Source organism: Haliaeetus albicilla, chromosome 25 (assembly GCF_947461875.1).
Source record: "Haliaeetus albicilla chromosome 25, bHalAlb1.1, whole genome shotgun sequence".
Classification (NCBI taxonomy): domain Eukaryota; kingdom Metazoa; phylum Chordata; class Aves; order Accipitriformes; family Accipitridae; genus Haliaeetus; species Haliaeetus albicilla.
Genome location: NC_091507.1, coordinates 6,334,307 through 6,349,093, shown reverse-complemented (window position 1 = coordinate 6,349,093; position 14,787 = coordinate 6,334,307). Strand labels below are relative to the sequence as shown.

Genomic DNA, 14,787 nt, shown 5'->3' with positions numbered 1-14,787 from the left:
AACTTACAGGGTGCTAGCCCTTGCTTTTTTATTCTTTTTCAGCTGAAGTTCACATTAACTTCAGATACAACAACTAGGATAAAATTACCAATTACGTATTCATATGTCATCTTGATTACTGGAACTGACGTGTTTAAATTCTCAGGGTGTGAATCATTACCATTACAACACATTAGATAAACTGTGGCCCTTCATAGTATGTGTCCTTAAACTCACAACAAACAGAGGAGAAAATGCATTAGGTTAAGCATCCTTCATTAACTCTTTTTTCATCTAGGTTAAAAGTCAGGGCATTTGTAGTAGACTAAGAATGTGTGCATAGTTAACTCAAGTAGCTCTCTCATACTGCAATAGGCCAGTTGTGTCTAAAACTCTTTTCAGTCATTCTTAGTTGTGGGGAAGACAGAGCAATGTGCCTGTCAGTAGAGAAGGAACACGTGCATCATGGAACCATTTAGACTTTGAAATTAAATCAAGGTAACAGGCAAGGTTAGATCTAACTGGTCAGAGAAAGCAAGCTAGGGAATACATGCCCAAATGCTGTATTAAGGGAGTGGGAACCTGGGAAAGGTATGGTATTTTCTAGCAATAAACACCTCTTGGATTATGTAAAAACCAACATTTTCTAGTTCTACACAAAGTAAGTGTGCTGCATGCAAAAAGAATACAATGTCTTTGATGAATTAAGCTCTGAAAACAAAAGTAGTTGGTTGCTCCCTGTAAGGGTTGTTTAACAGCCACAAGAAAGTGAAAATAGTCAGGACAGGTTAGTGTCTTTGGGCTACACAGTCTTCGCTGAGTGTGGGCACTAAACAAGTTCTGTGCATAAAGAATGCATCTGGCAGTCCTGAAGTGCTGGACCCAGCGTACAAGTACATATCCCATTAGGTTCAGTCTCAGAAGGGTGTTTATAGGTCATGCAAAGTATTCATTTCAGAATGATCTACAAGGGTTATGCCAACTAGGTCACAGCCAGCTGGCAGATCTGCTAGAGCAAACACTTTATACGGTACTCAGGAGTAATTTCTTTATTAGTTGAGTGGTAATGAAGAAAATTAAAGGACTCACAGAAACATTCCAGGCCATTATGTTGCATCTGCAAAGAGCATACTTTCTTCCAAAATCCATTTCTGACTTCATGCTTTTGGTAAGCTTTATGAGAGAAACCTATTAACTATGCATCACATATTAGTAAAAGCTTTTTTTCATTCATCGGTAATTTATCTGATCCCTTCTGAGTTTAAATACTTTACACTGGCAGCTTATATGCCTTATCCAAACATGAAGTTTTTCCCATCTTTCAGTATCTGAATGCCTTAGGATCCTCTTCTGGCATAAGTCTTATTTCTTATATGTCTTTTATCTCTTGGAAAAATTCTATCTGCCATCTCATTTCTGACTACTTTGTGAAGAATGAGAGTAAAGAATTGAATGTAAATTTTGATCGCAAGGCTTCACTGTTCTATCAGCAAATTAGTCACATTATCTTTTAGATGCCCTAGTTTTAAACTTCTGTACTGAATCTCTTAAAATCATCCTGGTACAATGGCTCCCAAATCTATTGCCCTTTAGACCTTCCAGAGTTTTGCTTAGAGGTTACAATACAATGCAATGACATGCAGTGTTGCCAGTAAATGGGTCACAGAGGTGAATAAGATAGAGTCTAGAAAAAAATATGCATACAAATAAAGGTAAGAATATAGTCTTTTAGGTTGTAACTATATAGGAAGTAACCTGAGCCTTTTACCACACAGAGGCATTTCCTTCTTGCGGTTGTTTCTAACCCTATCAGAGAAGATCAATATGATCCTCATTTTCTAAATGGACAACCAAGGCACAAAGGCAGTGGAGAGTCTCTCTCACATCTCTTTCTATTAGAAATGCCCTCAGACCACCACATACCTTATCAATACAATACTTTTGGTAGATAATAAAAGGAACAAAAACCCAGGCAATTTTGCTTCACATCTCTGTATTAAACAAGAAATCTGTAGTAAACCTGTACATGAAATGGAGAAATTGGAAGGTAAATTAGTAGGTGCTTGTGGTGTCAAGTAATGCTTACAAAAGAAACAGTTACAAAACAGAAAAAAAAAAGGCTATTTGTGGTAAAATAACACGTTCACTAAGTACCCCATGAAGAAAAACATCTGTTAAACTAGCTCCACTTATAATACAGAAATAACTGTTTCATCATCTGGTTTTAGGAGCTAACAGTGACTATGTTATCATTTCTATTGAGGCAAAGCGGGAAAAAGATCACAAGAGAAAAAAACTAATACAGACAAGCAAATCCAAAACCTATTTATTTGTATTTTGAAAGAAGTCAGTTAATCCCAACACTACACCATCCTTATTTACTGTGTTAGATATTATGCAAAACAAACATGATAAAATAGCATGCATTTAGAAGCTTGATACAATATTAAGAAGTAACATCTGGAAGCAGCACTCACAAATGGCATAAACTATTAATTTCATAATATTTTTAAAACCTGACACATGCTAGTACCTTCTAAACTTACCATCACTCACTAACTTCATCAATTATTTAAGAATAATAGAAAATTATCTTTATTATTACAGGCCACATTTTCAAAAGTGCTAAAAGATAAAAATGACTGGTTGAACTAAAGAGAAGTGTTACATGATGGAGATCTTTCACTGGCTTCCTAGATGCTCAGGCATTTTTGCAGTTCACTGTATGCATTTAGAGAACTGATACTTTCAATATCTGAACTTTATCCCCCCCCCCCCCCCCCCCGAGTCTTGCAATATCCCAAATACCTGCTGAGTGTATTTATACAAGGGGTGTGGGACAAGCATTTCATGATGACAACGAAAATGCAAGCAAGAGTTGTTCAGCTAAAAATGAAAAATGAAAATAACAACAAAAACTAAATTAAAGAAAACTCTTAACGCAGCACTGTAGACTTCATAAGATGTTCATGTACCACCCTAGAGGCCAAATGCAGCTTGCCAGGCTGAGTGGCCCACTGAACGAATCCAGTACAGAAGGATTCAGACATGAGAGAGAATCAGGCTTTCTCTCTTCATCTGATCCATTCACACCCACTGCATAGCTAATTTTCTGGTCCAGCTATTCCCTAGCTGTCCCCCTTCCAAAAATTATTTAAGAGCCATAGCTACTGTTTCCTCACCTTTTTCTGTTTCTTGTGTGTTACTTTGGTAAAACAAGAGATAATGAAAAATATCTGGATAATACCTTCTGTGGAGATGGAAACTGAGGCTACATCTATTTTATGATATTCACTTGTAAGGTGAGCAAAGGTATTCACTTACAACATGAGCAGAGACAGTGGCAAAACTCAGTAACTACAAGTGGTTGCAATGAATAGTGAACCTGAATAAAGAGAAAAGAAATATGGCTTGAACATCCCTTAGCGGTTTATTGTGAAAATGGCTACCGTTAAGAATAAAAGTTTACCTATTCAATCCATCTACTATGTTTTAGTTCCAGGAATAAGACTGAAGGTATTATAGATAATCCCTTGATAATAAAAATAAAGAATAAACCATCCAGCATGCTTTTTAGAAAATTCTCCTGGTTTTTAAGTTCACATTACTGTATTTACTTGTATTCAGTCCTTCGATCTGTTTTCATTAAAATATTCCCACTGAGAGACTGTCATACTAAGCTGTTTTTTTCTGTACAAAGTTTGTGTCATTTTCTTTGACTAAATGTAAAGGTAAAAGTTAGTGACAAAGCAGAGCAGTTATTCCATATGGATGGGTTTATGCATCATCAGTAAACATCTGATTTGATACAAGTCCCAAGGACACACCCTAGTCATCAACCGCAACTCAGCCTATTGCACCGGTTCCCTGGAGGCAGCACAAGATCTACTGTTTAGGTAGAGGGAGTCCTGAAGATAAAAGCATCTCAAATCAGCAAGACCATAAACGTACCAGTCCTTTTGAATGAGATACATTATGACTGGAAGCAAGCTATTTTGGAGGAGAAGCCCTCCAAAATTTTTGTAATTTGGCACTTTGGATGACTTAATACAACTTAGTTATACTGTTACTCCAACATGATGATAACAAAAACTTTAAACACTCTGTACTGTCAGCGAGGATGAAATTTCAGCATGCTTAACATTCTTGTCTCCGTGAAAGAAGAGGATGCAAAACGAATTTGGAATTTTGCATGATTCAGCTCTATAATACAGAAAATGGAGAGTCAATGGCATTCACCGAAAAAAAAATCTGCCTCTGTCTTAAGTTGAGGTTATGAATTAGAAGGACAAAATTATTCTTTTTTACAGAGGAATGTTTCTACTAACTCACCATAGCCAAACAGATCAAATTCTCTACTTTAGAATCAATTCTGCCATCAAATGCCTTGTAAGAAGTTCAAAGCAAGCATTATTATTTGCTATTCAATTACAAACTGGTGCATCCTCAGTGTGCTTCTCATCTGAACCTTTATTATTTTATAATAATAAATCAGTTTTCTGTAAATTTGTCAGTGTGAGTGCATGTTTTGCTTGGATAGGTTTTATTCCATATAAAAATTCCTCAATCCACAAAACCAGAACCAACACTTACAACGTTATTAATTTTCAGCTTGGGAAAGGTGGATGGGATCCCTTCCTACCTGTTTAAAGGGCATAAACCAGCACCTGTTCGCATGTTTTACTACTGTATTCACCAGCATCATTTGCGGCGCTCTCGATGTCGAGACAGAAAAAATTAGTTTGCTGGTAACTTGTGCTCCCTCTTCTGGCTAAATAAAGCATGAAAAGTAAGCGAAAGCCTAACCATTGGGGTAGTATTACAAATGCCGAATTATTCTCTGAAATTTCCTAGCCACACTAAAAATAACACATAAAAGGTAATTTGATTCTAATTTATTTGCAAGAGGATGAAATGTATATATTTGGGTTGGATTTTCATTTGCCCTACTGCATATTTAATAAATCAAACAATGTATCCATGATTCCCAGCTATGATGGCTTGTAAACATTACCAGTGATTAATCGGATAGTCATTTGAGTCAGCACAAAGTAATTTCTCTCCATTAGATTAAATATGTCACACCCTGTCAATTAAAAATCCATTTAACACCAACCCAGCAATAAGAAGCATTTTGGAACGAGGCACCAGAAATTCTATTTGTGACTAAAATTCCCTATATATAGTGTAGGAATTTGGCTTAGCATTGCAAGTAAATTTATTCTTCACTATAAGTTTGCCTACAGCAAGAACTGTAAAAGACAAATTTTCCTTTTATTATAACACTTCTGTAATGCATTTTTAACACATCAGCACCAGATAGCTGTAAGCATTAGTTCATTTTCATGGTTTTATAATAATTATTTCTTATTGTTTGTCTCTTTGGGTACCAGGAGCCACGTCCAGATTAAAAAAGCCCTAAACCCTAAGAATATAACTTCATCGTTCATCCATATTCCCTCAGGTGATGACAATATCACCAACACAAATTAAATATGCTATCTTTAGTGTCCTTTTTTCTATTTGGATAACTAATATACTCAACTAATACTATCACAAAATGTGAGCATATGTAATTGATTATATGCCATTCTGAGAATTTTATCTGGTATCATAAGCAAGAAGCACTGACGTAAAGACTTAAATGCTGGCGATATTCTTGCACTTTAAAAAGGATGACAAACCAAAGTGCTGTGCAAAAAGCTATTATGTTAAGGAGAAATTTTTGTCTTCATTTCAGTTGTCAACAATTTTGTCAGGAATTCTGAGGAGCAAATGATGACCATTTGCCTTATTTCAAATTTGTGTACATTTATTTTTTAAATACCTAAACATTTCTAGAACAGAATGGCAAATTTGCCTGGTTCACACACTACCTATGACTATCACATTGATTTGGGGACAATTCCTTTAAGTGTTTCCACAGATGCGGACTGATTCATGAGCCTTGTGAGTTAGTTGAGCTACTCAGTGTCAATTTTGTCTGAAGCTGCAATTAACGTGCTAAAGAAGGGAAACTGAACCAAATTTGAACAAAAAGATACAAATAACTTTCAAAACCTTCTGACCTATGTAAAAAAAACCCTGAAGGAAGATCAGTGAGATCACAAAGCCTTAACAGGAAATCAAAGCTAATACAAATGGTATAGCCATGACACTGCTGAGATCCAACCATATTCCACACGATCCACTACTCAGAAGTCTGCCGAGGACCCACTGCGCTGCCCTAGGACAGAGGAGAAGCACTGCCTCCCTCTTAGTAGGTGTCCTGTTGATTTGTGTTTTGTCAGAAAACAAGACAACGCATAGTGAAAAGCAGCAGTGTACAAAGACATGTTTTGCAGGAGTGCAGAGGAAAACTACGTTTAAAAAAAAAAAACCAACAAAAACCAAAACAGACCTAAAAAAAACCAAAAAACACCCTGAAGAGACAAGTGGGAGTCAATGGGCAGAATAAAGTAAAATTGCCGATCTGATCTGTCTCATGACCCACATGACTAAAGACTGTTTCTTTTGCGTCACTGAGCCAAATGGCACAGCCTCTGCAACTCCAAAGGCACTGTTCTTTGACTAAAAGGATGATAACATTAATTTGTCTTTGCGGAAGAAACATTAATTCATCGTGTTTTAAAGAACATTCCCCCCCATCCTAGCAGGTTTTTCAATATGAGGCAATGATGAGACTCTAGGAAACCATGCCAAAAATCCTGTTCAGATTAGATAATGTCATATTGAATGCTGAGTCTTCTCGCTAGGCTTCACTGCACATCAATTCCTGAAAAGGCCATTTGGGTGCAATCCTGTAAAGTGCCTGTGGAATGGGCAACTCCTGGAGGGAAGGACAGCATTTTGAAATCAGCAACTAAATCTGAATTTAGCTCTAAGGATTTAAGAACTTTATTTCATCTAGATTAGAGTCCTGTTCTTTGGTGTCAGAAGGTATTTGTGACTGTTAAAAGCAAGAATGTAAAATAAGGGCCTGGATTACCCACAGCTTTATCCTGGTAGGCAGAGGATAGTCAGACATATGCCTTCTTCTTTCTCACAGATGCTGCAATATTTCTGGATTAGGAGGAGGGGATATATCGGACCCTAAGAGTGAAAGAATTGGCTTGAGGCTCTCTGACACAATGGGGAGTTTATCTTTCACAGTGGAGAGCGATTTTCTCTCCGACGCTAAAAAGTTTATGTTCAACTGGGATTATATGCAATAATTCCAATGCTATCATTTCGTATTGTAATTGTTATCTACTAATAATCCCTCTCACTTTCGAAAGCAATGCAAGCATTTTACAAAAGGATATGTCTTATTGTGTATAATTTTTGTACAGTATAAACTGAAATGCATTTAAATAACAAGGGAATTTTAATAATGAATTTGTATTTTTTCAAAGATGACAAAGAATTGACTGAGAGGGTAGAGGTTAAAAATAAACCAGTCATTGACAAAAACTGTGACAATCTTGAAACTGAGAACAAACTCTTGTCTTGTGTCTCAGACAAATGTTATTTTTAATACGGAACTGTTCAAACACTATCATCTATTAAAAAAAAATGCCTAAATATGTTTTAAAACAGTTTTAAAATATTTTTTTAAATATAACTGAATTTAATTAGTTTGCTTTTAAAAATACCTCATAAAATAGAAGTAAAACTCTATGTTGCTATACCAATTACAGAAATCATAATTGACTTTAAAAAACACATAATAAAGATTTTGAGGAAGAATCAAAACTATAAACATGTAAACAAGAGATACTGGATTGTTAATTTCTTGAAGCTATATACTTAAGTCCTGGATTTGATTTCTTAAGTAGCTACTTAAATTTACAGAAGTAGTGAAGAAATAATAGAACAATTGCAATTTTGAGATTACCTGATAAATGTCAGATATGCATATACTGAGAATTGAAACTACATACAGTTTAGGAACATCTACTGTATAGAAATTCAGGTTTATCTGGAAATAAAAGTTACTATTACTAATATCTCCTACTAACAATTCAACAAAAATAATGTTGTACCATATTGTACCTATCTTGTGCACTATGTTACTTTTTTTATGTACGGACCCTGATTTCTCATATTAATAAAGAAGCCATTGAATAGCTTACCTTTTTTAATTCCATGCCATCAAATAATTGTAAAGATGGGACTCATCTTTCTACTATCTTTTTCTTCCCCCCCAAATAAAAGCGAAAAAACCCCAATTTTTTTATCAATTAAGTTTTATCAGTGTAATTTTGATTAAAAGACTTTTTCCAAGTTGAACAGACACTGCAATTCAACAGCAATGACAAGGAGAAGGCTGCAAACACTCAGTTACATAGTAAGCAGACATTTGACTAATATGAAAAAGTGGTATGGTATACAAGCTATAGAAATCACCTACAGCATATCTTGTTTATTGGCTTTGTTCAAGTTTTTAATTTCTTTATTTCTTAGTCAAATAGACACAGAGTCTAAAGATGCAGATACTTTTCCTTGATGTCACTGCCCAGAGAAGGAACATGGTTGATCTCTTTGCTCTTGCCCAAGACTTTTTTCTTGCTGGTAGCCCACAGTTAAATATACCACTAATCCCGGACAATATTCTCAGTTTCCCTAATCTCATGAACAAATTATGACCTACCCATTCAGCCTTAATGAGTATCATGGCCTACCACTTCTTGTTGTTAATTCAGCTGTATTTATTGTGATGCAAATGAGACGAGCTCACAGAGCATTTTTAGTGAGCAAACCTCTGAAGTTGCTAAATACTTCATTAGTTAATCCCTAACAGATATACAGTGGTTGAGTAGCTACCCACTTGTGTAAAATGTACCCTCTATCCATATACCAAAATAAGTAAAGTATATACGCTTACTATTGATCATGCAAAGACAACAAAAAGTCATCTTTTTCATTTTATTTTCTGTTTAGATCTGAACAGAGCAGGTTTTAAACAAAGAAAAAAAAAAAGATTTGTTCGTGTTGTTTTTTGGTTTGTTTTTTCTTTTTTTTTTTTTATCTTGCCTTGCTATTAATACAGTTTTGAAGTTTATCATGAAAGAAATCCAGATTAAGGGTCTTTTCTCTTTGTTTTTTGTTATATTTTTTCCCCCAGTTATGATAGGAGTTAGCAATCTCCTTCAGCATCCACAGATTCAAATGATAAAGGCCAGGGATTAAGCACAGCCGATTAACAGTCTGTGTCCTCTTCAATCTAGCATTTCCACTGTAGATAAACCCATATTCAGACTGAAGTTATAATAAACAGACTGTCCTCAATATCATTTCCCTAGATGACCTCCTCAAAACTGACATTCAACTATTCTTGTGGAGAATTACAGTTTATAGTAACTGGAGACGCAGACAAGACAACATATACCCACACAAATGATTCTGAAGATCAAGCCAAATGTTTAGAAACCAATTTGGATAAAACTGTAATTTTGCTATAAATATTTTATTTGCTTCAGTTCTGAGTAATTTCTTATGATTATAGATTTGACTTATAATAAGAGCAGTTTGCTAAATTTTATCCTTATTGCTTGTACTGTGTATCTTTAAAATAACTGCATTATTATTTATACTTATTATGACCAAAAAGAAAATTCTTGATGGTTTATAGTGGTTGCAATTCTTTCCCTTCCAAAGGCAAAGGAAAACAAACATTGTAAATCTCCAGCTACCCTAGATTGTCTGAAATATAAGTGTTACTCTAAGCAAAGTGTCAGTACAAACTGTTTGTCCAATGAACAACAGCAAAAGAATAAAAATCCACATGGACAGAATTGCAGAAATATTCATTTAGATATGTGGTTTGATTTCTATCATAAATAATATTTTCACCTAAAATGAAAAAAAAAAGCCTTAAAACCAAACATACTTTTTGCTTTACAAGAACATTTTAACATGGACAATTCTGACAGGATACTGCTGCTATTTGACATTTGAAATCCAGAATCTTATTGGTCAAAAGAAAGGCTATGATTAATACAGATATAAACTGTGTAACAGGGCATATTAATTTCTTTACCTAGGTGCTCCAACTATTTTAGGGAACTATAGCATTTTATGTCATTTAATTTCAATGTACTTCTTCAGACAGAAGCAGCAACATGTCAAACTCTTATTTTAAATAACTAATCTTGTCTACCCAGTTAAAGGGACTGTATTCTACTCTTATTTCCATTAGTTTATACTGGCAGAATTCCAGTGAAGCAATTCTGAAATCAGATGAATGCATGTGTACATATATTCTTCAATTCTTTATTCAAAGTACATGATCAAAATTTGGTTCCCTTTGATCAAACCACACAAGTGATAAGAAACAGGTCATGCTACATAGTGCAAAAAAAACCCCAACAAAACAAAACGAAAAAAACCACCAAACCTGAGCTGCATTTTGATCAGTTATTCACTAGAATTGATTTGAAGTAAGCACTGCATGTGACCACAGTTAATTCATTAGAGTTGCTCATCAATGCTCTTCACCAAAGTTTTTTAAAAAAAAAGATAATATAAAATGATTCAGATTAACTTTCGCAGTCAGAACATTAATTAGGTTTGGATGATTCCATCTACCTTTTCTTCCAGACACAAAACAGTTTCAAAGCTCTTTTAAATAAATCTGTACTGGAGAAAGAATTGAAAATGTGAATTTAACTCAAAGTCACTCACTTTGAGATCTTGCTTCAAAAACTAATTTCATGGTCTGTCTCCATAACAACGTAGCTTATTTTTGCCAACTAAGACTCATATAATGAAGTATAATGTGTTTAATCAGATTGTATGGACTACAATTTAAGGCTATTTACGTTCGGTCTGATTTGGAGACACACTAACTTAGGAGATGTGATTTGTAGGTCAGTTCTCCTTAATCATCTTTATGAGCAGAAGGTTGCATACTTTCCTCACCAAAAAATCCACACTGAGTTATATTTAACAAGTGATAAGATATACAGCATACAATTAAAACATCATGTACTCCATTTATTCATTTTTAAGTTTCTTGTTCCCCATTAGAACCTGTTAAAAATGCTTGTCATATTGTACAGGAACAATCTTGCCTTCAGCCCATCACTGACACCATACCTTGTCTCTCATTATTCATATGCTTTTATGAATGGGTTTATATTCTGAAGATGATATATCAAAACAAAATAGATTCCATTTACATGCTATTTAGTGTAAAAATAATCTAAAACCAGGAGGAAGAGTAAGATACACTTTTTGCGGAATTAAGTGGACAAAAAGGTCTACAACAAGTAAAATTAAATTTATCAGCCCTTTCTATTCGAAATCTAATGGCACAAGCCATTAGCTATTGCATGCAAGATGAGGAATTTTATAGGTTGTTAGTCATTCAGCACACGGCATTTTATTATTACCCATTTGATATCAACTGTTCTTTCCCTAGACATTTGTATATATTTTTCCATCTCTAATTTCCTGTCTTCCTTAATTAATGGACAAAACTTACTATTACTAGATTGAAGGAATATATGAATTTATTAACACTGAGCTTTAAAATAAGACTGAGTTAGCAGAGCTGATATTCCTTCAGTGAGAACAAATAAAATCTTAACCTGAAATGCCTTCTTAGGGCAAGCTTACCCTAGTGACTAATTAAAAGCTGCAGGATAAAATCCAGAACATAAACAAATTTGGGAAAGAATTCTCTACGTTATTATCGAAGGAGTGAGATGCAGTGCAATGAGACTGGAAGAGGGAAAGAACCGAGTGGAAAGACCTGCTCCTTCATCTACAGGGATGCGCGCGCGCGCGCACACACACAGCAGCCCCCATACACACAGCTTTTATTTCAGAGCACTTTTCATTTAGGCAGTTTGGTAGTATTTATGTTTGCAGAGCTCCCAGTATTCCCAACCCTTACCCCTTTATTTTTAGCTTTCAAGTTTTTGCTTCAGCCGATGAGAATAGGAAAAGAAGGTGGTATGTTTATTGCTGGCAAACAGCTTGGAAATTCTGAGTAAAGAAGCCAATCAAGGCAGAAGGATTATAATAATCAAAGTACAAAATTTGCATATTTAGTGTATGGTTACTGAGAAATAACAATGCCTTGGTTATGCAAATCAAACCCTCAGCTAAAATGAAGGGATTTGCATATCTGGGAGAAATCTGTCACGTTATGCATCGGTAACTACATTCTAAGTGGCTGAAAGGACTGGCTTTTAGCAGAATGTTAAATATAATTGCCAGTACAATTTTTTATTTCCTTGTGATACAGAATAAACTTAACTCATTTGGGGCCTGATGAAAACAGGTCTTCTTGTCTGTAGGAAGCAATACCATTCAGAATGACAAAAGATACATTCAGCATGCCATAAAGCTGGAATTTTTAAGATTGAGATCACGAAAGCGTTCAAAGAGTTGTGTGTTACCAATTGTGTTCATCCTTTTTGTCTACAGAAGGTGGTGTTAAGTAGCCCTCCTGAGAAAGAAGGATTGCAGAAAACAGATGAAAGTTTAAGGCCACCTGTTCAGCTCTGCATAATAAAATCATGTTTACTTCATGTTAAATTTTGTGAATGAAGAAAAATAAGTTGGACTGAAAAGTTTCATAGGTAAAAAACTTGGAAAAAAACTGCAGACTGAACTACTATAACCATTTTCTGTTATCTATTAAAATTAAGCAGAGTTAACAGTAGGCTCAGAGATATTATAATAAAATGAAAGAAAAATAATTAGGGAAATTCTCCTTTAAAATTCAGTATGTGGCAGTATTTCTACCATTCATGCATGCGAAAATATGTTACTTCTGGTTAGTGTTTATTTCCCCTTTCCTCTTTTGTGAATGATGCTCAGCTGTAGTTCAGATGTAAATTTAAGGCTGGCTTACGCACCTTGGCCACTGCCTGCAAATGAAATTGTGGTTTGGTGTTACACTGAAACATGAGAGAGAAATCATGCAAGCATGTTCAATCTACAAAGTATTACTTATAATGAGTGTTCAGAGGCATGATCCATTTCCACAGATAAAATATGGAGGAAACTGAGCAAGATGCTTTAAAGACCTGGCTACTACTCATATGCAGAACTGGTGAGTGCACTGCAGTGAGGTCCTTAAGAGTACTTACCATCCTCTGTGGGCACATAGATATTCAAATACAGACAGTCTTCATTTTGATCTTGAACATATGTCACCACAGTATCCAGATTGGCTGTAAACCAGACTGGCAGCATGTCGTTGAGCAGTGACCTCTCATCCAGGTACTGCGGGCAGACGGCAGCAAACTGTGTGGCGTTGCGGACACCCGTCCAAGACGACGGTGGCTCCGGGGGCTGAAATCGCCTTTCTCCAGTCGGAGGAGAGGCATAAGGTACACCCAGGTACTGCTCCACTGGACCAAGGATCTCATTAGGCAAAGGTGTTCTTAAACCACGTATTTTGCCATAATTCGTGGTAACAACTGGGTATTGTGCTTGGCCATCGATGAGAGTAAATCTTATAGCCAGTGCAGTTATCCACAGGAGGAAGTTAGAATTCAACATGACACACACTGGGGTGAAGATCAAAGGCAGCCATAGAAGTCCCATTGGTTTCGACATTATTTAAATCAACATCAGCAGGGCTCTTTTTTCCACAGCCAGGAGAAAATTAATCAGTCAAGGAAGATGAAAACTAATAAAATAAAAAAGTAGTCAAAAGGAGATGAAGTGAGGGAAAACGTAACCTTGTTCAGGCAGCAAAAAACCAAAAGCTGATGTGTGGTAGGTACCTCAGCTGACTGGCCGTAGACAAATCCCAACGTCAGAAGAAACAAGGGAGTGTTTGCCCCTAAGGCCCATCCCAGATTTCAGCGTTGGCTTAATCCTAGCAACGCACAGCACTTCCCAGCAAGTAGTGTGGGGAGAGATCTGCAGTTATTCCACTTCCCCAGCGAAATAGCTCCTTCCAGTGAAGTTCAGCCCACTCAGTCAGCCTGTGACCAAGAGAAAACAAGCAATTCAAATCAACAGACACATGCATATTGGCATAAATAAAAAAAAAAATTAAAAATACTCTAATTAAATTCACACACTACTTCCATGCCAAGGCCCACAAATGGTTTATGAACTTTAGGCACCATGGTTAGTTATGTGTTTCCAAAGATACATAAGGTAAGAGAGCTGAAAACTGAAGCCACAAGCTTGTCAGAGGTTTTACCACAAACCAAACATTTCTGCTTCTGTATATGCTTCCAAACCAAACCACAGCCCAAACATTGCTGCTTTCAGGAGGGTATCACATTTAAGTGCTACCTCCAGGGTATTTTCTGCCCTAAATAAACAGCATCTCCTTTTTAAGTGTGTTTGCACTCCCACAGGAAACATTCATTAAAGCTTTTGCTGCATTGGATAATCTTTGTTATGATATGACTTCTATATAGTATTTTTCACAGGTATGCCCACTCTTCTGTATGACAACCTAATTTACCGCCATTTAATTCAGAAATTCCAATTAATGTAATAGCATTAGATTAGTTCAAATCAAGTGTGAGAACGGTTAGTCAAAATTAGATACAAAGTTATTGGTTTTCATATCTGTTTTCTTTGCTCTATGTCTGACAAACAGGAACAATGGAAACTGAAAAGAAGAAAAAGTGATACAATCTCTCAGAAGTCAGATTTTGATCTACGTAGTGTTACAACTACGCAACATTACCTTCTTGCATGCTCCTACACTTAATTTTTAGACAGAAGGCAATTCATACAATAATTGTTAATTTTTAATGAAATACAAGTCACATATATATACACTAACCATTACAAGTAGTATAAACAAACACACAGCACTTGTTAATACTTACATTCTTCTCC

General features: G+C 35.6%; 1 protein-coding gene across 9 annotated transcripts in view; it reads right to left on the bottom strand.

Moving 5' to 3' along the window:
- Positions 1 to 14,787, bottom strand: part of NLGN4X (neuroligin 4 X-linked) — a 184,097-nt gene that overhangs the window by 116,042 nt on the left and 53,268 nt on the right. For 8 of the 9 annotated variants that reach the window (XM_069770465.1, XM_069770466.1, XM_069770474.1 and 5 more), the window contains one exon: positions 13,065 to 13,910. In XM_069770465.1, the coding sequence (XP_069626566.1) occupies positions 13,065 to 13,536 (472 nt within the window). In that variant the 5' untranslated portion in view covers positions 13,537 to 13,910. The remainder of the gene's footprint in view (positions 1 to 13,064; positions 13,911 to 14,787) is intronic. The other variant, XM_069770471.1, reaches the window with a different exon arrangement.